The 25247-nt window shown below is 45.1% G+C and overlaps 1 protein-coding gene across 7 annotated transcripts in view; it reads left to right on the forward strand.

The window, feature by feature from the left end:
- slc37a1 (solute carrier family 37 member 1) overlaps nt 1-25247 on the forward strand; it is a 117374-nt gene that overhangs the window by 83060 nt on the left and 9067 nt on the right. For 5 of the 7 annotated variants that reach the window (XM_041211968.1, XM_041211973.1, XM_041211970.1 and 2 more), the window contains 5 exons: nt 1781-1866; nt 3789-3837; nt 19376-19449; nt 20221-20299; nt 24936-25033. In XM_041211968.1, coding sequence (XP_041067902.1) covers nt 1781-1866; nt 3789-3837; nt 19376-19449; nt 20221-20299; nt 24936-25033 — 386 coding nt within the window. Of the gene's footprint in view, nt 1-1780; nt 1867-3372; nt 3435-3788; nt 3838-19375; nt 19450-20220; nt 20300-24935; nt 25034-25247 lie in introns of those variants that run through there. The other 2 variants (XR_005945897.1, XR_005945898.1) reach the window with 2 other exon arrangements.

Raw genomic sequence — 25247 nt, forward strand, 5'->3', positions numbered from 1 at the left:
TATATTCCCACTCCTGGTCTTGCTCTTTCCCGTGCTGTTATATCCCCACTCCTGGTCTCGCTCTTTCCCACACTGTTTATATCCCCACCCCTGGACTCGCTCTTTCCCACGCTGTTTATATCCCACTCCTGGTCTCGCTCTTTCCCACACTGTTTATATCCCCACCCCTGGACTCGCTCTTTCCCACGCTGTTTATATCCCACTCCTGGTCTCGCTCTTTCCCACGCTGTTTATATCCCACTCCTGGTTTCGCTCTTTCCCACACTGTTTATATCCCCACCCCTGGACTCGCTCTTTCCCACGCTGTTTATATCCCACTCCTGGTCTCGCTCTTTCCCACACTGTTTATATCCCACTCCTGGTCTCGCTCTTTCCCACACTGTTTATATCCGTGCTCCTGGTCTCGCTCTTTCCCACACTGTTTATATCCGTGCTCCTGGTCTCGCTCTTTCCCACACTGTTTATATCCGTGCTCCTGGTCTCGCTCTTTCCCACACTGTTTATATCCGTGCTCCTGGTCTCGCTCTTTCCCACGCTGTTTATATCCCACTCCTGGTCTCGCTCTTTCCCACACTGTTTATATCCCCACCCCTGGACTCGCTCTTTCCCACGCTGTTTATATCCCACTCCTGGTCTCGCTCTTTCCCACACTGTTTATATCCCCACCCCTGGACTCGCTCTTTCCCACGCTGTTTATATCCCACTCCTGGTCTCGCTCTTTCCCACACTGTTTATATCCCCACCCCTGGACTCGCTCTTTCCCACGCTGTTTATATCTCACTCCTGGTCTCGCTCTTTCCCACACTGTTTATATCCCCACCCCTGGACTCGCTCTTTCCCACGCTGTTTATATCCCACTCCTGGTCTCGCTCTTTCCCACACTGTTTATATCCCACTCCTGGTCTCGCTCTTTCCCACACTGTTTATATCCCACTCCTGGTCTCGCTCTTTCCCACACTGTTTATATCCGTGCTCCTGGTCTCGCTCTTTCCCGTGCTGTTTATATCCCCGCTCCTGGTCTCGCTCTTTCCCACACTGTTTATATCCCCACCCCTGGACTCGCTCTTTCCCACGCTGTTTATATCCCACTCCTGGTCTCGCTCTTTCCCACACTGTTTATATCCCCACCCCTGGACTCGCTCTTTCCCACGCTGTTTATATCCCACTCCTGGTCTCGCTCTTTCCCACACTGTTTATATCCCACTCCTGGTCTCGCTCTTTCCCACACTGTTTATATCCGTGCTCCTGGTCTCGCTCTTTCCCACACTGTTTATATCCGTGCTCCTGGTCTCGCTCTTTCCCGTGCTGTTTATATCCCCGCTCCTGGTCTCGCTCTTTCCCACACTGTTTATATCCGTGCTTTTGGTCTCGCTCTTTCCTGTGCTGTTATATCCCCGCTCTTACCCACAACGGTGTATTTCTCTACGCAACAAGAAGCATATCTGCAGCTGTTCCTTCAAATAGACCTTTTATTATTAGTAAGTTTAGCGGGTCTTCCAGGGTAATATTTCTTAGCTTGTCATAGCAAACTCAAAATGAATTCTTATTGCCCCCACCCCGCCGCCCCCCCCCGCCCCATCCTCAGTTGCTTTGCACCCTGTAGTCATGTGGGTTGCTGTTCATAGCCATAGAATGAATTAAGCACACAATACCTGGTGTATTCTAAACCATGACATTTTCAGTGATAGTGTCACATGAATGTGTGTAGAAAGCTGTGACCTGTGTTGTGTAGCACTGCATGCTGACTATGATGGTTATATTACTGTATTTCTCTAACTAGGTGGAATCCTTGCAGGTGTGATATCTGATCACACAAAAAAGAGAGCAACTACTTGTGGAGTAATGCTGCTGCTAGCAGCACCAACAGTAAGAACTGCTGCTGATGATATTTCTAAAATAATACAACATTTTAACTTCTATTTCTATAATGTGTCCAAGCCGTGAACTGCAGTAATTGTTATGTAGCTATTTTCAAGGTCCTAAGATCCCAGAAACGTAATAGGCATAGAACCTGATTTTAATGTTGTAAGAGAGGTTTCAGGAACATGTCCCACACACACTGACTCTCACTGGGGTATTGGTCCCACACACACTGACTCTCGCTGGGGTACGGGTCCCACACACACTGACTCTCAGCTGGGTCATAATTTTCCTTCCTTATATCACCACCTACCCTTTCACCTTTATTCTGCGCATTAGATAACTATTACCATAACTTATCCAAATTGCCCTCCCTATCCCACATCATCTTATATTCCGCCCAACCAGCAGTCAAAGCCTCCATTCCCTTTACTTTGTGCGTGTTGCCTTCTCCCCACCAAATCCAACATGTTTCCTCATCCCACAGCTTAAAACGGATTCCTGCATGGAGCTGGGTCAGTTGATTAGAAAGTAGCAGTGACGGTGTTGCTCAGCCTGTAACCATTCTCAACTCCCAGCTCAAGCTTCTCCACCTTTCAATGGCAACACCTCTGCAAGTGTAAAAAAATCGCACTGCTTTCCAGCACCTCACCCAGTCTCTCTCTCTCTGTGATCACCTTCCCTTGATTGTTCAACGCTCACCCACACCGACATGCACTCACACACCTACTCTGTATCACCCATACACGCACATAATCACAGAGTCACCACCTATCTCTCTCCCTCTCTTTCTCTTGCGCATACACCCATAGAGTCATGCTCTGTGTGTTTCCCTCACATGCCCCCCCACACACACACGTCCACATCCACAGAGTCGCACACAGTCTCTGACCTTCTTTCCTTATCCCTTGCTTATCTCGTTCCTTTCCATTTCTCCCTCATTAACTGCTTCCCCTCAGCTCTTTTCCAACTCATCTCCATGTTGCCCACAACCTGGGTTTGCTCTTCTAACCGATTTTGATTTTACAGCTCCTCAGTTTGGATTCCATATTTTTCCTATCCTTAGGTATTGCCCAGCACTCTCATCACACTGGCTTAGAAAGGAGCACAAGTGCTCTTAAACTACTTCTCTACCTCCACCCTCTGCTCTGTCTTCTTGAATATATTGGTAAACTTTCTCTGGGTACCTCTGGTCTGGTTTCTGACCCACCCACAGCATCACCTGGTCAGTTACCAGCTGATCACAAGGTAACAGGTGGTATTCCCTTCTCTCTACACACTGTCCTCAAACTCTCCTCCAAGCCTTGACATTGTAAACATAGAGCTTAGAATGAAGGAATGTTATCTGTCCATCAGGATAATTCCATTCCATATTCATTCCAGCTAATTCTATTATTCTTTTCCTCACATTATTGACTGTTGGTCATTTACTTCACTTCCTTCCTTTTATCTTCAGGAAGTCAATCAAGCAGTGCTATTAATGTCTTTATACCTCTCAATTCTCGTCCACAGATATGGAATCAATCCAGTTGCTTTTTAAAGATGCCAATTGATCTTGAACTACCTTTCTGCAGGTCTGATCTATATTTTCACTATCCTGGCCTTGTTCTACATTGCCCACTTTGTTCTTGTGATAATCCTCTCTTTTCTCTTGTTATTGATTATTAATCAGTGCAAACAGTATTCACTACTTGCCATCTGAAACCATTTGACAATTTTGACCAGCTCTTGTTTGTACACAAGCTGATGGCAGTGCATATTTAGCAGCTGAATCAATTTGTCTCCTCTTGCACACCACACTCCAGCGACCACAAGAGGTTCTATTGGCTGGGTGGCTGTCCTTGCCTGGAGGTTGTTCCTGATCACAAAGTAGTTAAAGCATAAATGTGTTAAACCTGACATTCAGCTGTTATCTCATGTTCCTACAGCTCTACGTTTTTTCTGCCATTGGCTACATGGGTCTGAAGGCCACCGTTGGTAAGTTCAGCCTTGTTCCTATTGAAGTTGAGAGTTCTGAGCCTGTTGTTTAGTTGATGTGGTTCTTGGGCATTATGAGAATGTGCTCTTGGCCATTTGGTCGTCTTTTGCGATACCTGAATAGTGCAGCCCTTGGGGTTGGCTGGTGGCATCTAGGCAACTGCAGGAGAAGTGCAAACCACCACAATGAGAGAAGCCCTTGTACAGAAGAGGGCCCTGCACCTGAGTCAATTCCAGCTGCATGCCTCATTTTCCTCAGTATTCCATATTCTCTTAATATCTTCCCTCAAAGGATTTATCTAATGTTAGTTAATTGGCGTGTGCCTGACAGCAATATTTTGTAAATGGCATTTGATACAGAGCTGCACAACAGACTTAAGCAAAGTTATAGCTGATAGAATACGAGGGACAATAGCAACATGGATACGGAATTGGCTGAGTGATAGGAAACAGAGTATTGGTGAATGGTTGTTTCTGGGACTGGAGGAAGGTTTGTAGTGGAGTTCCCCAGGGTTTGGTGTTAGAATCCCTGCTCTTCCTGATATTTATTAATGACCTCGACCTTGGTGTTAAGGGAACAATTTCAAAATTTGCCGAAATATTGGAAATATTGTGAACTGTGAGGGGGACGGTGTAGAACTTCAAAAGGACATAGACAGGTTGGTGGAGTGGGCAGATAAATGGCAGATGAAGTTTAATGCGGAGAAATGTGAAGTGATTGATTCTAGTAGGAAGAATAAGGAGGGTCAATATAACAAAGGGTACAATTCTAAAGGGGGTGCAGGAGCAGAGAGACCTGGGTGTATATGTGCATAAGTTATTGAAGATGGCAGGACAGGTTGAGGGTAGTCAATAAAGCATACAGCATCCCAAGTTTTATTAATTGGGGCATAGAGTATAAAAGTAAGGAAATTAATTAAACTTGTATAAAATACTGGTTTGGCCTCAGCTCTGGACTCCACATTATAGGAAGGATGTGAAGGCGTTAAAGAGAGAGTACAGAAAAGATTCACAGGAATGGTTCCAGGGATGAGACACTTCAGTTATGTAGATAGATTGGAGAAGTTGGGACTCTTTTCCATTGAGAAGAGAAGGCTGAGAGGAAATTTGATAGAGGTGTTCAAAATCATGAGGGGTCTGGACAGGATCCAGAACCTGAGGACATAAATTTAAGGTAATTGGCAAAAGAAGCATTGGTAACATGAGGGAAAACTTTTTCACCCAGCGAGTGGTCAGAAACAAAAACAGAAAGTGCTGGAAAATCTCAGCAGTATGGCAGCATCTGTAGAGAGACAAACAGAGTTAACGTTTTCTTACATTTATTCATGGGGTGTGGGTGTCGCTGGCTGGTCCAGCATTTATTGCCCATCCCTAGTTGCCCTTGAGAAGGTGGTGGTGAGCTGCCTTCTTGAACTGCTGCTGTCCATGTGGTGTAGGTACACCCACAGTGCTGTTAGGAAGGGATTTCCAGGATTTTGACCCAGCGACAGTGAAGGAACGGCCGATATATTTCCAAGTCAGGATGGTGAGTGGTTTGGAGAGGAACTTCCAGTTGGTGGTGTTCCCATCTATATGGAAGTGTTGTTGCAACTGTACAAGGCATTGGTGAGACCGCACCTGGAGTACTGTACACAGTTTTGGTCCCCTTACTTGAGGAAGGATGTAGTTGTACTGGAGGTGGTTCAGGGGAGGTTCACTAGATTGATTCCAGAAATGCGGGGCTTGTCCTATGAGGAGAGATTGAGCAGTTTAGGCCTATACTCACTAGAGTTTAGAAGGATGAGAGGAGATCTAATTGAGGTACGTAAGATGCTAAAGGGGATAGACAAAGTAGACGTGGTGCGGATGTTTCCCCTTGTGGGGCATTCTAGAACGAGAGGCCATAGTTTTAGGCTAAGGGGTGGCAGATTTAAATCAGAGATGAGGAGGAATTACTTTTCTCAAAGGGTCGTGAATCTGTGGAATTCACTACCTCAGTGCAGTGGATGCCGGGACGCTGAATAAATTTAAGGAGGAGATAGACAGATTTTTAATTAGTAACGGGTTGAAAGGTTATGGGGAGAGGGTGGGAAATTGGAGTTGAGGCCGAAATGAGATCAGCCATGATCGTATTGAATGGCGGGGCAGGCTCGAGGGCTGAATTGCCTGCTCCTGCTCCTAGTTCTTATGTTATCTGCTGCCCTTGTCCTTCTGGATAATATTGGTCATGGGTTTGGAAGGTGCTGTTTAAGGTGAGTTCCTGCAGTGCATCTTGTAGATGATACACACTGCTGCTCCTGTGCATCGGTGGTGGAGGGAGTGAATGTTTGTTTATGGGGTGCCAATCAAGTGGGCTGCTTTGTCCTGGATGGTCCCAAGCTTCTTGTGTGTTTTGGGAGCCACACTTATCCAGGCAAGTGGGGAGTATTCCATCACACTCCTGACTTGTGCCTTGTAGATGGTGGACAGGCTTTGGGAATCAGGAGGTGAGTTACTCGTCACAGGATTCCCAGCCTCTGACTTGCTCTTGTAGCCACAGTTTTTTTTGGCTAGTCCAGTTCAGTTTCTGGCCAATGGTAACCCCCCAGGATGTTGATAGTGGGGGATTCAGCGATGGTAATGCCATTGAATATCAAGGGGCAATGGCTGGATTCTCTCTTGTTGGAGATGGTCATTGCCTGACACTTGTGGGGTGTGAATGTTACTTACCACTTGTAAGCCCAAGCCTGGATATTGTCCAGGTCTTGCTGCATTTGGACAAGGACTGCTTCAGTATCTGAGGAGTCGCGAATGGTGCTGAACATTGTGCAATCATCAGCGAACATCCCCACTTCTGACACTATGATGGATGGAAGGTCATTGATGAAGCAGCTGAAGAGGGATGGGCCGAGGACACTACCCTGCGGAACTACTGCAGTGATGTTCTGGAGCTGAGATGACTGACCTCCAACAACCACAACCATCTTCCTTTGTGCTAGGCATAACTCCAACCAGTGGAGAGCTTGCCCCCGATTCCCATTGTTTCCAGTTTTGCTAGGGCTCTTTGATGCCACACTCGGTCAAATGCTGCCTTGATGTCAAGGGCAGTCACTCTCACCTCATCTCAGGAGTTCAGCTCTTTTGTCCATATTTGAACCAAGGCTGTAATGAGGTCAGGAGCTGAGTGGCCCTGGCGGAACCCAAGCTGGGCGTCAGTGAGCAGGTTATCGCTAAGCAAGTGCCGCTTGATAGCACTGTTTATTACCCCTTTACTGATGATCAAGAGTAGACTGATGGGGTGGTAATTAGTTGGGTTGGAATTGTCCTGCTTATCGTGGACAGGACATACCTGGGCAATTTTCCACATAGCCGGGCAGATGCCAATGTTGTAGCCGAACTGGAACAGCTTGGCTAGGGATGCGGCTAGTTCTGGAGCACAAGGGTTTAGTACTATTGCTGGAATATTTCAAGTCCAATATGACTCTTCAGAGTGGTTAGAATCTACCTGAGAGTGTGGTGAGCCAGGTTCAATCAAGGCTTTCAGGAGGGAATTGGACAATTAACTGAAAATGGAGGAATGTGCAGCGTTACAGGCAGCAAGTGAATTGGTCCTTGAGAGCCAGCAGGTCTATGTAGGGCCGAATGGCTGCCTCCTGTGGTATAACCATTTGATGATTCTGTGCACATTCTAATAGAACTTGTATGAAAATATTTGCCCTATCTCATACATTGTTTCTAACACCAATCCTCAAATTCTATCATCTTGTTCCTTTTCAATTTAATAGTAAATCAGGAAGCAAATTTATTTTCTCACAAGGGGTTGTATAAGTAGGAATACTCTCCCCAAAAAGCTGTGGATGGTGGGTCAGTTGAAGTATGCGAGGCTAAAATTGATAATTGGACCCGGGGACACTCAAGGGTATGAAGGGATATTGATCAAAGGCTGCTGTATTAATATGAAGTGCAGATCAACCTCACAAACATACATTTAAACATAAGAATCAGCAGCAGGAGGAGTCTCCTCATCCCCTAGAGCCTGCTCCACCATTCAATAAGATCATGGCTGATCTGATTTTAACCTCAACCCCACATTCCTGCCTAACCCCGATAACCTTTCACCCCCTTGCTTATCAACAATCTATCCACCTCTGCCTTAATATTCAAAGACTTCGCTTTCACTGCCTTTTGAGGAAGAGAGTTTCAAAGATTCACAACCCTCAGAGAAAATATTTCTCTTCTCTTCATCTCTATCTTAAGTGCTGACTCCTTTTTGTTTTAGAAAAGTGACCCCTAGTTTTAGATTCTCTCACAAGAGGAAACGTCCTCTGAGTGTCCACCTTGTCAAGACCCCTCAGGATCTTAAAGGTTTCAATCAAGATGCCTCTTATTCTTCCAAACTCCAGCAGATACAAGCCTAACCTGTCCAACCTCAGACTCCGACGTCTACCACACAGAAGGAGGCCATTCGGCCCATCTTGTCCGTGCCAGTCAACAAAGATCTGACTACACTAATCCCATTTTCCAGCGCTTGGCCCACAGCCCTGGAGGCTGTGACACTGCAAGTGATTATCTAAATACTTCCCAAATGTTACAAGAGTCTTTGACTCAACCACCCTTTCAGGCAATGAGTTCCAGACTCCATCACCCTCTGGGTGAAAAAATTTCTCCTCAACTCCTCTTAGCCTTCGACCTCTTACCTTAAATCTGTGCCCCCTGGTTATTGACCCCTCCACTAATGGAAAAAGTGCCTTCCTATCCACCCTATCTATGCCCCTCATAATCTTATACACCCCTATCAGGTCCCCTCTCAACCTTCGCTGCCCCAAGGAAAACAACCCCAGCCTATCCAATCTTTCCTCATAGCTCAGACCCTCCAGCCCAGGCAGCATCCTGGTATATCTCCTCTGCACCCTCTCCAGTGCAATCACATCCTTCCTATAATGTACTGACCAGAACTGCACACAGTACTCCTGTTGTGGCCTAACCAGTGTTTTATACAGTTCCAGCATAACCTCCCTGCTCTTGTGTTCTCTGCCTCGGCTAATAAAAGGCAAGTATCCCATATGCCTTCTTAACCACTTTATCTACCTGTGCTGCTACCTTCAGGGATCTATGGATATGCACACCAATGTCCTTCTGATCTTCAGTACCTCCCAGGGTCCCACCACTCATTGTATAATCCTTTGCCTTGTTAGATCTCCCCAAGCGCATTACCTCACACTTTTCCGGGTTGAATTCCATTTGCCACTGCTCTGCCCACCTGACCAGCCCATTGATATCCTCCTGCAGTTTGCAGTTATCCTCATCACTATTTACCGCCCTTGCAATTTTCGTGTCATTCACGAACTTCTTGATCATACCCCCTACATTTAAGTCCAAATCATTTATGTTCACCGCAAACAGCAAGGACCCCAGCACCGAGCCCTGCGGAACCCCACTGGAAACAGACTTCCAGTCACAGAAGCATCTCTCTCCCATCACCCTCTGCTTCCTGCCTCTCAGCCAATTTTGGATCCAATGTGCTACTTTGCCTTGGATCCCATGGACTCTTACTTTCTTGACCAGTCTGCCATGAGGGACCTTATCAAAAGCCTTGTTAAAGTCCATGTAGACCACATCAAATGCATTACCCTCATCAACACTCCTGGTTACCACCTCAAAAAATTCAATCAAATTTGTCAAACACGACCTTCCCTGAACAAATCCATGCTGACTATCCCTGATTAATCCGTGTCTCTCCAAGTGCAGATATATCCTGTCCCTCAGAATTCTTTCTAGTAACTTCCCCACCACCGAGGTTAGACTGACTGGCCTGTAATTTCCTGGTCTATCCCTTCCTCCCTTTTTTTAATAATGGGACAATGTTAGAAGGCCTCTAGTCTGCTGGCACCTCAACTGTGGCCAGAGAGGATTTGAAAATTACTGTCAGGGCCCCTGATATCTCTTCCCTTACCGCCCTCAACAGCCTGGGATACATCTCATCTAGCCTGTGGATTTATCCACTTTTAAGGCCATTAACGCCGCTAGACCTCCTCTCTCTCTATGTTAATTTCCTCTAATATTTCACAGTCCTCCACTCTAATGTCTATACCTGTGTATCCTTTTCCAAGGTGGGGAGGCGATGGAGTAATAATCCAGAGACCCAAGGTAATGCTCTGGGGACCCAGGTTCGAAACCCGCCATGACAGATGGTGAAATTTGAATTCAATAAAAATCTGGAATTAAGAGTCTAACGATGACCATGAAACTATTGTCGATTGTTGTAAAAACCCATCTGGTTCACTAATATCCTTTAGGGAAGGAAATCTGCCGTCCTTACCTGGTCTGGCCTACATGTGACTCCAGACCCACAGCAATGTGGTTGACTCTTAAATGGCCTAACAGGCCACTCAGTTGTATCAAACTGCAACAAAGTCACAAGAAAGGAATGAAATCAGACGGACCATCCAGCATCGACCTAGACACCGACAACGGCAAACTCAGCCATGTCGACCCTGCAAAGTCCTCCTTACTAACATCTGGGGGCTAGTGCCAAAATTGGGAGAGCTGTCTCACAGACTAGTCAAGCAACAGCCTGACATAGTCATCCTCACTGAATCATACCTTACAGATAATGTCCCAGACACCACCATCACCATCCCTGGGTATGGCCTGTCCCACCAGCAGAGGTGGCAGCACAGTGGTATACAGTCAGGAGGGAGTTGCCCTGGGAGTCCACAACATTGACTCCAGACCCCATGAGGTCTTATGGCATCAGGTCAAACGTGGGCAAGGAGACCTCCCACTGATTACCACGTACCGCCCTCCCTCAGCTGATGAAATCAGTGCTCCTCCATGTTGAACACCACTTGGGGGAAGCACTGAGGGTGGCAAGGGCACAGAATGTTCTCTGGGTGGGGGACATCAATGTCTATCACCAAGAGTGGCTCGGTAGCACCACCACAGACTGAGCTGGCTGAGTCCTAGACTGGGTCTGTAGCAGGTGGTGAGGGAACCAACAAGAGGGAAAAACATACTTGACCTCATCCTCACCAACCTGCCTGTCACAGATGCATCTGTCCATGACAGTATCGTTAGGAGTGACCACCGCACAGTCATTGTGGAGATGAAGTCCTGTCTTCACATTGAGGATACCCTCCATCGTGTTGTGTGGCACTACCACCGTGCTAAATGGGACAAATTTCGAACAGATCTAGCAACTCAAGACTGGGCATCCATGAGGTGCTGTGGGCCATCAGCAACAGCAGAATTGTACTCAAACACAATCTGTAACCTCATGGCCCAGCATATCCCCCACTCTACCATTACCATCAAGCCAGGGGATCACCCCTGGTTCAATGAAGAGTGCAGGAGGGCATGTCAGGAGCAGCACCAGGCACACCTAAAAATGAGGTGTCAACCTGGTGAAGCTATAACACAGAACTACTTGTGTGCCACATAGCATAAGCAGCAAATAATATCCAGAACCAAGCAATCCCACAACCAACGGATCAGATCTAAGCTCTGCAGTCCTGCCACATCCAGTCGTGAATGGTGGTGGACAATTAAACAACTTGCTGGAGGTGGCTCCACAAATATTCCCATCCTCAATGATGGAGCAGCACAGCAGACAGACATAATATTCTGGCAGTTGTACTGAGGACCCAGGTAAGTCCTGTACACAAAGCAGGACAAATCCAACCCAGTCAATTACTGCCCCATCAGTCTACTCTCGATCATCAGTAAAGTAATGGAAGGGGTCATCAACAATGCTATCAAGCAGCACTTGCATAGCAATAACCTGCTCACTGATGCTCAGTTTGAGTTCTGCCAGGGCCACTCAACTCCTGACCTCATTACAGCCGTGGTTCAAACATGGACAAAAGAGCTGAATTCCCAAGGTGAGGTAAGTGTGACTGTCCTTGACATCAAGGCAACATTTGACCAGGAGCCCTGGCAAAACTGGAGTCAATGGGAATCAGGAAGGAAACTCTCCGCTGGTTGGAGTCATACCTAGCACAAAGGAAGATGGTTGCGGTTGTTGGAGGTCAGTCATCTCAGCTCCAGGACATCACTGCAGGAGTTCCTCAGGGTAGTGTCCTCGGCCCAACCATCTTCAGCTGCTTCATCTATGACCTTCCTTCCATCATAAGGTCAGAAGTGGGGATGTTTGCTGATGATTGCACAATGTTCAGCACCATTCATGACTCTTCAGATACTGAAGCAGTCCATGTCCAAATGCAGCAAGACCTGGACAATATCCAGGTTTGGGCTGACAAGTGGCAAGTAACATTTGTGTCACACAAGTGCCAGGCAATGACCATCTTCAACAAGAGAGAATCCAGCCATCACTCCTTGACATTCAATGTCATTACCGTCACTGAATCCCCCACTATCAACATCCTGGGGGGTTACCATTGACCAGAAACTGAACTGGGCTAGCCATATAAATACTGTGGCTACAAGAGCAGGTCAGAGGCTAGGAATCCTGCGACAAGTAACTCACCTCCTGACTCCCCAAAGTCTGTCTACGACCTGCAAGGCACAAGTCAGCAGTGTGATGGAATCACTTGCCTGGTTAAATGCAGTTCCCACAGCACTCAAGCTGTACACCATCCAGGACAAAGCAGTCCTGCTTGATTGACACCCCATCCACAAACATTCACTCCCTCCACCACCAACACACAGTAGCAGCGTGTGTATCATCTACAAGATGCACTGCAGGAATTCACCAAGGCTCCTTAGGCAGAACCTTCCAAACCCACGATCACTACCATCTAGAAGGACAAGGGCAGCAAATGGGAACACCACCACCTGGAAGTTCCCCTCCAAGCCACTCACCATCCTGTCTTGGAAATAAATCACCGTTCCTTCACTGTCGCTGGGTCAAAATCCTGGAACTCCCTCCCTAACAGCACTGTGGGTGTACCTACACCACATGGACTGCAGCGACTCAAGAAGGCAGCTCACCACCACCTTCTCAAGGGCAACTAGGGATGGGCAATAAATGCTGGCCCAGCCAGTGACACCCACTTTGAATTAATATAAAAAAATAAAGTATTCACTGAGGACTGTACCCGTGTCTTCTGGGTACACGCACACACATTACCTTAATGGTCCCTAATTGGCCCTACCCTTTCTGTAGTTATTCTCATGCTCTTCATATATTTAAAAACCCCACTAATGCTTTCTCATGCACTCTCTGCTTTCCTAATTTCCTTTAATTTCCCTTCTGCCCTTTTTATACTCCTCGAGGGACTCTGCCTTGTTGAACCCTCAGTATCTGCCATAAGCTTCTCTTTTTCTCCTTAATCCTAACCTTTATGTCCCTTGACATCCAGGGTTCTCCGGACTTTGTCCCCCCCCTTGTCTTTACGGGAGGATATTTTCTCTGTACTCTCGCTATTTCCTCCTTGAATGCCTCCCATTGCTCTGACATGGTTTTATCTGCAAGTAGCTGCTCCCAGTCCACTTGGGCCAATTGTATCTCGTCTTAGTAAAATTAGCCTTTCTCCAGTTTATAACTTTTATTCCCAGTCCAACCTTATCCTTTTCCATAACTATCCTAAATCTAACTGAGTTATGGTCACTATCTTCAAAAAGCTCCCCTACTGATACACCTTCCACCTGCCCGGACTCATTTCCCAATATTACATCCAGAATTGCCCCCTCCCTCTTGTACTTTCTATGTTCTGGCTAAAAAAGAGTTCTCCTGGATGCAACTTAAGAATTTTAGTCCCTTCCTACCTTGTACACAAACTATCCCAGTTAATATTTGGGTAGTTAAAATCTCCTATTACTGCCCTATTATTCTTACACTTCTCTGAAATTTGATTACATATTTGATCCTCTATCTCTCCCTGACTGTTTGGGGGCCTATAGCACACACCCAGCAGCGTGTTTGCCCCTTTCGTGTTTTTACTTCTACCCATATGGCCTCATTTGATGATCCTTCCAAAACATCATCCCTCCTCACTGCTAGAATTGATTCGCCCCCTCTTCTATCCCCCTCCCTATCTCATCTGAATTCCCTATAACCAAGAATGTTGAGCTGCCAATCCTGCCTGTCTTTTAGCCAAGTCTCGGTTATAGCTCTGATATCATACTCCCACGTGCCTATCTGTGCCCTCAGCTCATCTGTCTTATTCCTCAGGTTCCTTGTATTAAAATATATTCCATTTAGCCTTTGCTAAACTCATTTCTTTCTTATCTAGCTGATGTTTCCTCTGCCTTCCAGACTCACTCACCAGCGTTTTAACTTCTAATTCCATCTCAGCTTCTCTCCCCTCTGAACTACTTTTCAGGATCCCATCCCCCTGCCAATTTAGTTTAAATCCCCCCCAACAGCATTAGCAAACCTCCCCGCAAGGATGTTGGTCACGTTCCTGTTTAGATATAACCTGTCCAACTTGTACAGATCCCACCTCCCCCAAAAATGGTCCCAATGCCCCAGGAATCTAAAGCCCTCCCTCCAGCCCCATCTCTCCAGCCACACATTAATCTGCTCTATCCTTCTGTTCCTATACTCACTACTACGTGGCACTGGGAGTAATCCAGAGATTACCACCTTTTGACACCCTGCTTTTCAATTTCCTGCCTAACTCCCTCAAGTCTGTTTGTAGGACCTCACTGGTCCCAACATGGACCATGACCTCTGGCTATTCACCCTCCCCCTTCAGAATATCCTGCAGCTGTTCCATAACACCCTTGACCCTGGTACCCAGGAGGCAACATATCATCCTGGAGTCATGTCTGTGACTGCAGAAGCACCTGTCTACTCCCCTCACTAACAAATCCCCTACCACTATTATCCTTCCACACTTCTTCCTCCCACCCTGAGCAGCTGGGCCACCCACACTGCCACGGCCTTGGCTCTGATTGGCCTCCACAGAGGAACCGTCACTCTCGCTGTTTTCCAAGGCTGAAAAATGGTTTGCGAGCGAGATGCACTCGGGGGATTCCCTCACTGCCTGCCTGGTCCCCTTCTTCTGTCTGGTGGTCACCCATTCCCTCTCTGTTTGCACTTCCTTAAGCTGTGGGGTGACCACGTCCTGAGACGTGTTATCCACGAACCTCAGCCCCGTGAACGCACCGTGGTGCCCCCAGCTGCTGCTCAACCTCCAAAACCCAGAGCTCGAGTCGCCCCAGTCAGAGGCACCTCCTACACACATGGTCATCCAGACCGCCAGGAGTGTCTAGGATTTCCCACAGAGCGCTGTGTCATTAAGCTATTAATGTATATATTTTGTAAAATATTTTTCTTTTAAAATAGAGGCTTGGTCTGCTGGTGTGTCTTAATTAGGATAAAGTCAGTCAGTCTTGTACTTTGATATGTGCTAGTTTGAGATGTAAACAGGAGGTAGAGAGTGTATTTCTATTTTTAAACAGAGCATTCAAGAAGTGGGGTAAAAACTTGATGCCTTTCTAACAGCTACCAAGCAATATGTTTATATCACTAATAAAATTGGTACAATTAAAGGGGTTTCATTATTAAAAGGTAAAGTTCAAAGGGGCTGGTGAGACATTGAGAATTTGAATTCAATCAGTGGTGGTAGGTATAATTTCAGTAGTTTTCGGGTGTGCAGAGCAGAATCAATGTGAGATCAAAAGGCAGCTGCAAACCTCCAACTGGCTCCACAGTGAAAAGAACCTAATTTTGAATTTATAAGGTGAAAATGCTTTGCCTGGTGTTTGGTTAAGTCTATGGGTTGCTGTTGCCTTAATGGAGATTAGTTTGGGAACTTGTTAAAAGTTATGACAGTAGTAATTTGTAGCCATGAGTGTGTGTGTATATATATATATATTTTTTTTTAACCTGTGTAAATTAATAAAATGTTTCCTTTAGTTTAACGTAAAAACTCAAGAACTGGTGGTCTGATTCCTGAATTTAGAGTCACATCTCAAACATAACACTTAAAATATAGGTTATGACAGTTGTTTAAAGTTTCCCTCTGGGATTTTAAAAATAACTCAACTTTACCAACTGCATCGGTCATAACAGCAGGACTGAGCTCCCCAGACATATCTTACCTAAATAAAATACGGACCCTTGCTTTGATTTTTTTTTGAAAAATATACTTTATTCATATAATATCTGGAAGAACATTACAAAACATTTCAAAATCACCCTCACAAACGTACAATCAGATTCAACTTTTACACATCAGTTAAACTGATAACATTTTTTTTTATTTTAAAAATATGCTTTATTCATAAATTATCTGGAAGAACATTTCAAACCATTTCTAAATCACCATCATAAAAAGTACAATCATATTCAACTTTTACACATGGATCACAAGGTTCATCAAGACAATCAATGAATATTACAATCATTTCAATATGGTCACTGCAATAATCAAACAATGGGATTGGAGTTATCAACATACATCATATTGCACTATGAGGTGCTTCAATACATTTATAATACAATTAGTATTCAATGCATAATTTCATTTTGAGCTGTACAGCCCGAGGGGCTCTCAAGAGTTCCCAGCCCCTTGGTGCACTGTGGCAGAAAAGTCTTAGACAGTGACCTTTCCCCATTGCGCCTTTGCGGCGGCTGCCCTAAGCTTTAGTACATCCCTCAGCACGTAGTCCTGGACCTTGGAATGTGCCTGTCTGCAACATTCGGTCGGCGGCAACTCTTTGCGCTGGAAGACCAACAAGTTTCGGGCAGACCAAAGAGCGTCTTTCACCGAGTTGATGATCCTCCAGCTGCAGTTGATGTTTGTCTTGGTGTGTGTCCCTGGGAACAGCCCGTAGAGCAAAGAGTCCTGTGTCACAGAACTGATCGGGATGAACCTCGACAGAAACGACTGCATCTCCCTCCAGACCTTCTTTGCAAAGGCACAATCCACAAGGAGGTGAACAACGGTCTCGTCCCCACCACAGCCACCTCGAGGGCAACGTGCAGAGGGAGTGAGACTCCTGGCGTGTTGGAAGGATCTTACAGGGAGGGCCTTTCTCACCACCAGCCAAGCTACGTCTTGGTGCTTGTTGGAAAGTTCTGGCAATGAGGCAATGTGCCAAATGACTTTGACAGTCTGCTCGGGGAACCATCCCACAGGATCCACCCTCTCCTTTTCCCTCAGGGTCTCTAAGACGTTACGTGCCGACCACTGCCTGATGGACTTGTGGATAAAGGTGTTTCTCTGCATAAATTTTTCCACTTAGAGCGTTCCGCAGCAGCGTGGCCAGACCCATCCTTCACAACACCGGGGACAGGTAGAACCTCAGCACGTAGTGACACTTGGTGTTTGCATACCAAGGGTCTACACACAGCTTGATGCAGCCGCACACAAAGGTGGCCATCAGTGTGAGGGCGATGTTGGGCACGTTTTCCACCCCCCTCATCTAGAGGTTTGTACATCCCGTCCCTCCAGACACTATACATTTTCAATCTCCAGATAAAGCGGAAGATGGCTCGGGTGATCGCCATCGCGCAGGAGTCTGGAATGGGCCAGACCTGCACCAGGTACAGCAACAGCGAGAGTGCCTCACACCTGATGACCAGGTTCTTACCTGCAGTGGAGAGGAAGCGTCACCCCCACATGCCCAGTTTTCTTTGCACTATGGACACTTGCTCCCTCCAGTTTCTAATGCATGCCCCGGTCTCTCCGAACCATTTCCCCAACACCTTCAGGCTGTTAGCCCTGATGGTGAAGGGGATAAGGATCGGTCAGCCCAGTTCCCAAAGAACATGGCCTCACTCTTCCCACGATTTACCTTGGCTCCTGAGGCCTGTTGGAACTGGTCGCAGATGTGGACCCTTGCTTTTATTCTACCCTTACTCCTAGTTGAGTATAGAATAGATCCTCTAGGTGCTGCTGACTGCCTTTCCCAGGGTGGTCCTCTCGCACTCTCCTCATAACCTTTCCTCATAAGGCAACACCCCCATTCTAGGTGTTACTGTAGTAAACTTCCTCTGAACTGTTTGCAACACATTTACATCTTTCATTAAATAAGGAGACTAATACTGTCCACAATAATCCAGATGTGGTCTCACCAATGCCCTGTATAACTGAAGAATAACCTCCCTACTTTTGTTTTCAAAACCCCTCTCGGTAAATGATAACATTTTATTAGCTTTCCTAATTACCTGTTGTACCTTGAGATGGCCGATGCAGTTGGTAAAGCTGAGTTATTTAAAAATCCCAGAGGGAAACTTTAAACAACTGTCATAACCTATAATTTAGGTGTTATGTTTGAGATGAGACTCAATTCAGGAATGAGAGCAGTTTGAGGTTTTACATTAGACTAAATGAAACATTTTATTACTTTATACGGGTTAAACTATATATATAAACTATATATATATATATATATATATATATATACACACACGTGCCTTCAAATTACTACTATCATAACTTTTAACCAATTCCCAAACTAATCTCCATTAAGGCAACAGCAACCCATAGACTTAACCAAACACCAGGCAAAGCATTTTCACCTTACAGATTCAAAATGAGGTTCTTTTCACTTTGGTTCCTGTGGAGACAGTTGGAGGTTTGCAGCTGCCTTTTGATCTTACATTGTCTCTGCCCTGTACACCCGAAAACTACTGAAATTATACCTTCCACCACTGATTGTATCACCAGCCTCTTTGAACTTTACCTTTTAACAATGAAACCCCTTTCACAGTACCAATTTTATTAGTGATATAAACATATTGCTTGGTAGCTGCTAGAAAGGTGTCAGTTTTCACCCCACTTCTTGAATGCTCTGTTCAAAGAAAAATGCAAATGCACATTATCTAAACTAGTGCACATCAAAGCATCCAGACTAGCTGGCTTTAATCCAATTAAGACACACCCACAGACCAAACCTCTATTTTTAAAGAAAAATATTTTCCAATATTATAAATATTATATACATTAATAGTTTCAGGACAGCCTCCATACTAGCCTTTTGCGGTTCATGCACTAGGACAGCCAAACTCCTCTGCATGTCAGAGCTCTGCAATCTCTCACCATTTAGATAACATGCTGTTTTTTTTTAATTCTCCCTGCATTATGCTCTTTTCCCACATTATACTCCATTTGCCAGATCTTTGCCCACTCACTTTACCTATCTATATCCCCATGTAGCCTCCTTCCATCCTCTTCACGACTTCCCTATCTTTGTGTTGTCAGCACGTTTAGTCACCATTCCATCTGTCCTTCATCCAGGTCACTTATATAAATGGTGGAAAGTTGAGGCCCCAGCACTGATCCTGGATTGAATTTAATGAGACAGGCTCTAGGCGCTGAATGATTCCTCTTGTTCCTGTGTTTCTGGAAGCGATTGAAGAGCTTGTTACACATTTATAACAATCTAACCTTATGGTTCCTACTATCAAAGTGTTTCCTTTTTGATGAGTGCGTAGCTTCATTTTGAAACTTTGTTTTAACTAAAATTGCGGGTTGGGGGGGGAGGGTGCTATCCAGAGTTATACTGTCATCGTGCTGTGAATGCCGTCTTTCCATTCAACTGTCCGATTCCACACCTTCAGGGGCAAGTATGTTCTAACTGCAACATCCAGAGTAACTCATCCCTGTTTGGGTTTCATATCTTGCAGTTATGCTGATTAATATTTCTGGCCTCAATTTTGTTCCAGTTATGCTGATTGGCTGTGGGGCGTTAGTAAATGGACCATATGCATTAATCACAACGGCAGTATCTGCTGATTTGGTGAGTACTTTAAGCTTTTTCACTACAGCAGCACAAAGTTAATGGCCAAGGGTGCTTCTCAGGACCGTAATTGTACAAAGATTTAACACTGACCTAAAGGATGTGACGTTGGGACAGACAACCAAAAACTTGGCCAAAGAGTTAAGTTTTAAAGGAGCATCTTAAAAAGAAGGGAGGGAGGTGAAGAGGTTTAGCAAGGAGTTTCCTCAGCTTGGGGTTAGGGTCTAGACGGGTAATGGAAAAGCTGCTAATGGTGGGGTGGACAAAGTGGGGGCTGGACAAGAGCCAGAGTTGTAGGAACGCAGAGATCCTGATGGGTTGTAGGACTGGAGGTGTTCCTCCAACTTCAGTCTCATGTACATCCACCTACCCCCTTCAGTAATCTGGGTTCTCTGGGATTTTCCCCTTCAACATCTCTGCCTTCCCCTTTAAGACTAAGCTGTTCCCTTCCTAATATCCCCTTCTCTGGCTCATCATTCATTTTTGTCAGATGCTTCAGTGAAGCATCCTGTTATTTTTTTCTGTTAAATACACAACAGGAATACAAGACGTATAATCCATCTTTATCTTTCGAGCAGTTTCCAGACTGACTCCCGGGCACTTCTTATTTTGCAAGTAAAATGTTAATTATTACTGGTTTTTATAAAGGGAGATTTTGGGGAATTTCTTGACTTCGTCAGGGCTGTGGATGGGATGTATTGGAAGGGTCAGATCACCCTGAAGGTCGTCAATGGTAATTCTGTTAAATTTCTAAATGACTTCTGATTTCAGGGCACACACAAGAGTTTAATGGGGAATTCCAAAGCCCTGTCCACTGTGACTGCAATCATCGATGGCACAGGCTCTATAGGTAGGTCTCTGAAAAACTCCACGACAACACATCAGACAGGAAGGAACTTTTCCCCTTGGTGGAGGGATCAATAACCAGGGGGCATAGATTTAAGGTAAGGGGCAGGAGGTTTAGAGGGGATGTGAGGAAGAATTTTTTCACCCAGAGGGTGGTGGGAATCTGGAACTCACTGTCTGAAAGGGTGGTAGAGGCAAAAACCCTCATAACCTTGAAGAAGTATTTGGATGTGCACTTGCGATGCCATGGTATACAGGGCTATGGGCCGAGTGCTGGAAAATGGGATTAGAATAGTTAGCTACTTGTTTGACCGGCGCAGACTCGATGGGCTGAAGGGCCTTTTTCTGTGTTGTAGACCTTTATGACATCACCACTGTCCTTGGCCGGACCAGTGATATCCTGGTGAGTTAACTCAGATAGTCCACTCTCATTCATGGATAGGTTGTGATGGTGATTTGAAATATAATTAATTAATCCGAGAATGTCACCTAACTGCAGACTAAGGGTAAAGCAGCACATATCAACCAGATATTGGGAGACTGTTTCACACTTGACTCCCAAGGTATCATGAGATTGCGAGGTGGTTCCAAAGACAAGCAATTCATTATGTGGAACTCTATTCTCTCTGGAATGCCACAATATCTGAACACAGACTGAATACATTGGGACTGATTCATGTGTCTTGAACTTCAGAGAAACCCTGACATCTTAACTGAACTACATAGCAACTGATTGTTGTAGATTGCTTGCAATTAATGAGTCTTGAGACATTAGACAGGAAGGAATAACCTGCTTATCTTCGTCCTCACCAAATATGTGTGTCTCTCAAATGCATGTCTGTGACAGTATTGGTAAGAGTGACCACCACGCAATCCTTGTGGAGACCAAGTCCCATCTTCTCCCTGAGGACATCCTCCATTGCATCCTATGACATTACTACTGTGCTAAATGGGTTGGATTAAGACCAGATCCAGCAGCTCAAAACCAGTTAACCATGGGGTGCTGTAAACCATTTCCATCCTTTCTGTTCCTGAAAACCACCCCACCTTCAAAATTATCCCATTTAGTTTGTTCATCTCCTCTCCTCACTTTACTGCATTATATTTCCCCTCCAATATGTCTGCCTATTTCACCAGTCTAAGTCCTCCTGAAGCCTCTTATTATCCTCCTCACTATTTAGTGTTTTTTCAAGTATTGTGCTATGTGCAACATGCTCAGTATACTCTAATCCGAATCAGTAATATAGATCAAAAAGAGCAGTGATCCCAACACCACCGCACGTTTCTCTGGCTGGAAAGATATCCAATCCTCTGCTGCCACATATTCCAGGAGGATTGGGAGATTCTAGAAACAAAGAAACTGGGAACAGGAGTAAATCAGTTGGCCCTTCAAGCCTTTTCCACCATTCAATATGATCACAATTGATCCTCTCTCAATGCCGTACTCCGGCTCTCTCCCCATTCTCCTTGACGCCTTTATAGAGTCCAGAAATCTATTGCCTCCTTAAATATATTCAGTGTCTTGGCCTCCACAGTTTCTGTGGTAGAGAATTCCACAGGTTCACCACCCTCTGAGTGAAGATGTTTCTCCTCATCTCAGTCCTAAATGGCCTACCCCGTATCCAGAGATTGTGACCCTTTGTTCTAGACCCCCCCCAGCCAGAGGAAACATCACCCCTGCATCCAGTCTGTCCATCCCTGTCAGAATTTTATATGTTTCAATGAGGTCCTCTCATTCTTCTAAACTCCAGTGAATACAGGCCTAGTCAGCCCAATCTCTCCTCATACGACAATCCTGCCATCCCAGGAATCAGTCTGGTGAACCCTTGCTGCATTTCCTCTATGGCAAGTATAACTTTCTTAGGTAAGAAGACCAAAACTGCACACAATACTCTAGGTATAGTCTCACCAAGGCCCTGTACAGCTGCAATAAGACATCCTTGCTCTTGTACTCAAGTTCTCTCAATGAAGACCAACATACCATTTGCTCTTTTAACTGCTTGCTGCACCTGCATGCTTGCTTTCAGTGCCTGGTGTACAAGGACACCCAGGTCCCTTTGTACACCATGTACATCAAGATTTCCCATTCTGTCACCATTTAAATAATACTCTGCCGTTCTGTTTTTCCCACCAAAGTGGATAACTTTGCACTTATCCACATTATACTGCATCTGCCATGTATTTTCCCACTCATTCAACTTGTCTAAATTGTCTTGAAACCTCTTAACATCCTCCTCACCACTCACATTCCCACCTAGTTTTTTGTTGTCAGTAAACTTGGAAATATTACATTTGGCTCCCTCATCCAAATCATCGATATGTATTTTGTGAATAGCTGGGGCCCAAGCACTGATCCCTGCGGTACCCCACTCGTCACCACCTGCCACTCTGAAAGTTTATTCCTCCTCCCCGTTTCCTGTTTGCTAACCAATTCTCAATCCATGCCAGTATATTACCCCCAATCCCATGTGCTTTAATTTTACACGCTAACCTCTTGTGTGGGATTTATCAAAAGCTTTCAGAAAACCCAAATACACCACATCCACTGGTTCTCCCTTACCTATTATACTGATTACATCCTCAAAAAATTGGCCAGAATCTCCTTGGTTTCTACCCTTCCCCTCAGCAGCCTCGGGTGCATGTCATTCAGACTGGGTGACTTTTCTATTCTGAGTTCTGCCAATCTTTTAAATACCTCATCTTTATCTGTTTTTATCCTAACCGATTCCTCTATCTTTTGCTTGTACACCCTCCTGCCTCGACCCCACCATGTTTGCAGCCACCTCAGCCTTAAACATGTCCTTTCTTTAATTGTATTGCCCCTCTCTCCTCAGAACCATCACTGTCTAAGCTTTGGGTCGTTCTTCATAAACAAAAAATGGAGAGAAATTAAGTTTCTTTGGAACATATATTACGCTTTCAAAATCGACAAAAATGCTGATGGTTGTTGCAATTAGTATCTCATTTCCAACTGGATTTTTTGGTGTGTGTTAATATTTCCTCTGCCTGTTCCTCTCTCCCACCCCCTCCTCCACGTAATGCTGTTGGTGTTACCCTTGTGGCTGTAAATATTAAACAGGCTGAGGTTACCCCCGGACAAGCCTGATCCCAGGGTGGAACCCAGCTTGACAGATCCTAACTTTTATTTGTTTGTTTAGAAACATGGAGAGTAGCTACTGAACAGAGTCACAGGAGTCAGCTGATGAACTTTTAACAAAAGAATAAAACATTTATTCAACAGGAAAAATGAACTATATTACAATACCCCTTCACCCACAGCTATACTTTTACAGATATATACAGATTTGTAAGGATAACACAAGTTTCAAAAGCTATCTTATACTCTTATGTTCACAATAAGTACACAGTTCATGTAAACCAATAGGTGACCTGTGGTCAGACACACCACACTCTGAAATCAAGTGACAGATGCCACCTCAAACAGATGCTGTGGATCTCTCCTCAACTCCCCCCAGATACTTGTCACACTGTGAGCCAACCGGTCTCACTGAAAACCATCTTTCACACGAGGGTTTCCAATCTCCACTCTCCAAGAGCTTACTTTGGAATTTTCTCCCAAACGCCTTCCATAAGGGTCCACCTCCAGAATTTCGAACTCTCCTTCCAATGTTCCTCTCCCCGGATCACCTCGTGCATTCAAACTTCCTTCCATGCACTCTCTCAAATACTCAGCCCTGCCAATGGTACAACACTGCATGCCCATAGCAAATAATTATATACCTTTAGCTGTCTCTTTGGACCTTCTGACTTCTCACAAGCCCATCTCTTTAAATCTGCTTACTGTAGCTTTCTCCCTTTAAGCTTGGAGCTTTCCTCTGCTCCTCACTCAACCACTTCACAGGACCTTTTCCAGTTTCCTGTCCTTCCTTTGACTGGAAGGCCTTCTTCGGACTTACTCCTGTTCTATTCTCGCTCCTTGGCCTTGGGACCTTTCCATTCTTCTGGGAAATCTGCTCTCACTCTGCAGTTCTCTCTCCCAACATTGTCTCCCTGGAGTCCTGGCTTCAACTGAACTGTGGTTTGGGACTTGTTATCTGTCCCTTTGAGGCTGTTTCAACTAGCAACGGCCTCCAACTGAACTCAAAACTGCTTCTATTTTTTTCTGTGTGGGGGTGGATCCTACCTCTCTAGACTCCTGTTGCTAGGTAACAGCGCAGTTTTTTCTACTCGTGTTTGCTTTTTCTCCCCAAGAGTCATATAACTCATTAGAAATGCAGATATACAAACAGAGCTCTCAACCTGCTGTCTCCACTCAAAAATGAAACTAGATCCCAGGTTTCACCTTTTAACCCACAAATAGAGAAAAAAAAAATAATTAAACTTAAAGGTATACCTTATTCTAACACACCCACACGCAACTTAAGCTATCACTGTTTCCTAACACTAATGAATGGCATTTAATCTTCATTTAGACAATGCAAATTAACAGACAGCCAAATGGCAAATATGTTCATGGTTAAAAAGTGTATATTTGCCCTGTTTAGTATGAAGTGGCCCTGGGATCTCGGAGGAATAAATGAGTATCTCTGTTAATAATTTTAGAAGTTTCTTGTTGGTATTGTGCTGCTATATTCATACAACTGATGGACTTGTTGCTTTCTACCTTCCTGTACTTGTAGGTGCTGCCTTAGGGCCTCTGTTAGCAGGTCTCATCTCTCCCACAGGTTGGGACAATGTCTTTTACATGCTGATGGTAGCAGATGCCTTTGCTTTTTTGGTGAGTAGAAATGCCATTGTCATTACCTCACAATGGAAAATTGTTCCTTGTATGTCAGGTATCGAGAACCGTCCAAGAACCTGAGTGACAGCAAATCTTGGATGAGATTCAAGTTTCTTGACTCAGGATTGCATTACTTCTGCCTGACTCAGCCTCTTCCATTATGAATTGTGTGTTATGTTTTTGGTTGACTGGGTGTTTGACATGCATGAAA

This window comes from Carcharodon carcharias, chromosome 18, assembly GCF_017639515.1.
Source record: "Carcharodon carcharias isolate sCarCar2 chromosome 18, sCarCar2.pri, whole genome shotgun sequence".
Lineage (NCBI taxonomy): Eukaryota > Metazoa > Chordata > Chondrichthyes > Lamniformes > Lamnidae > Carcharodon > Carcharodon carcharias.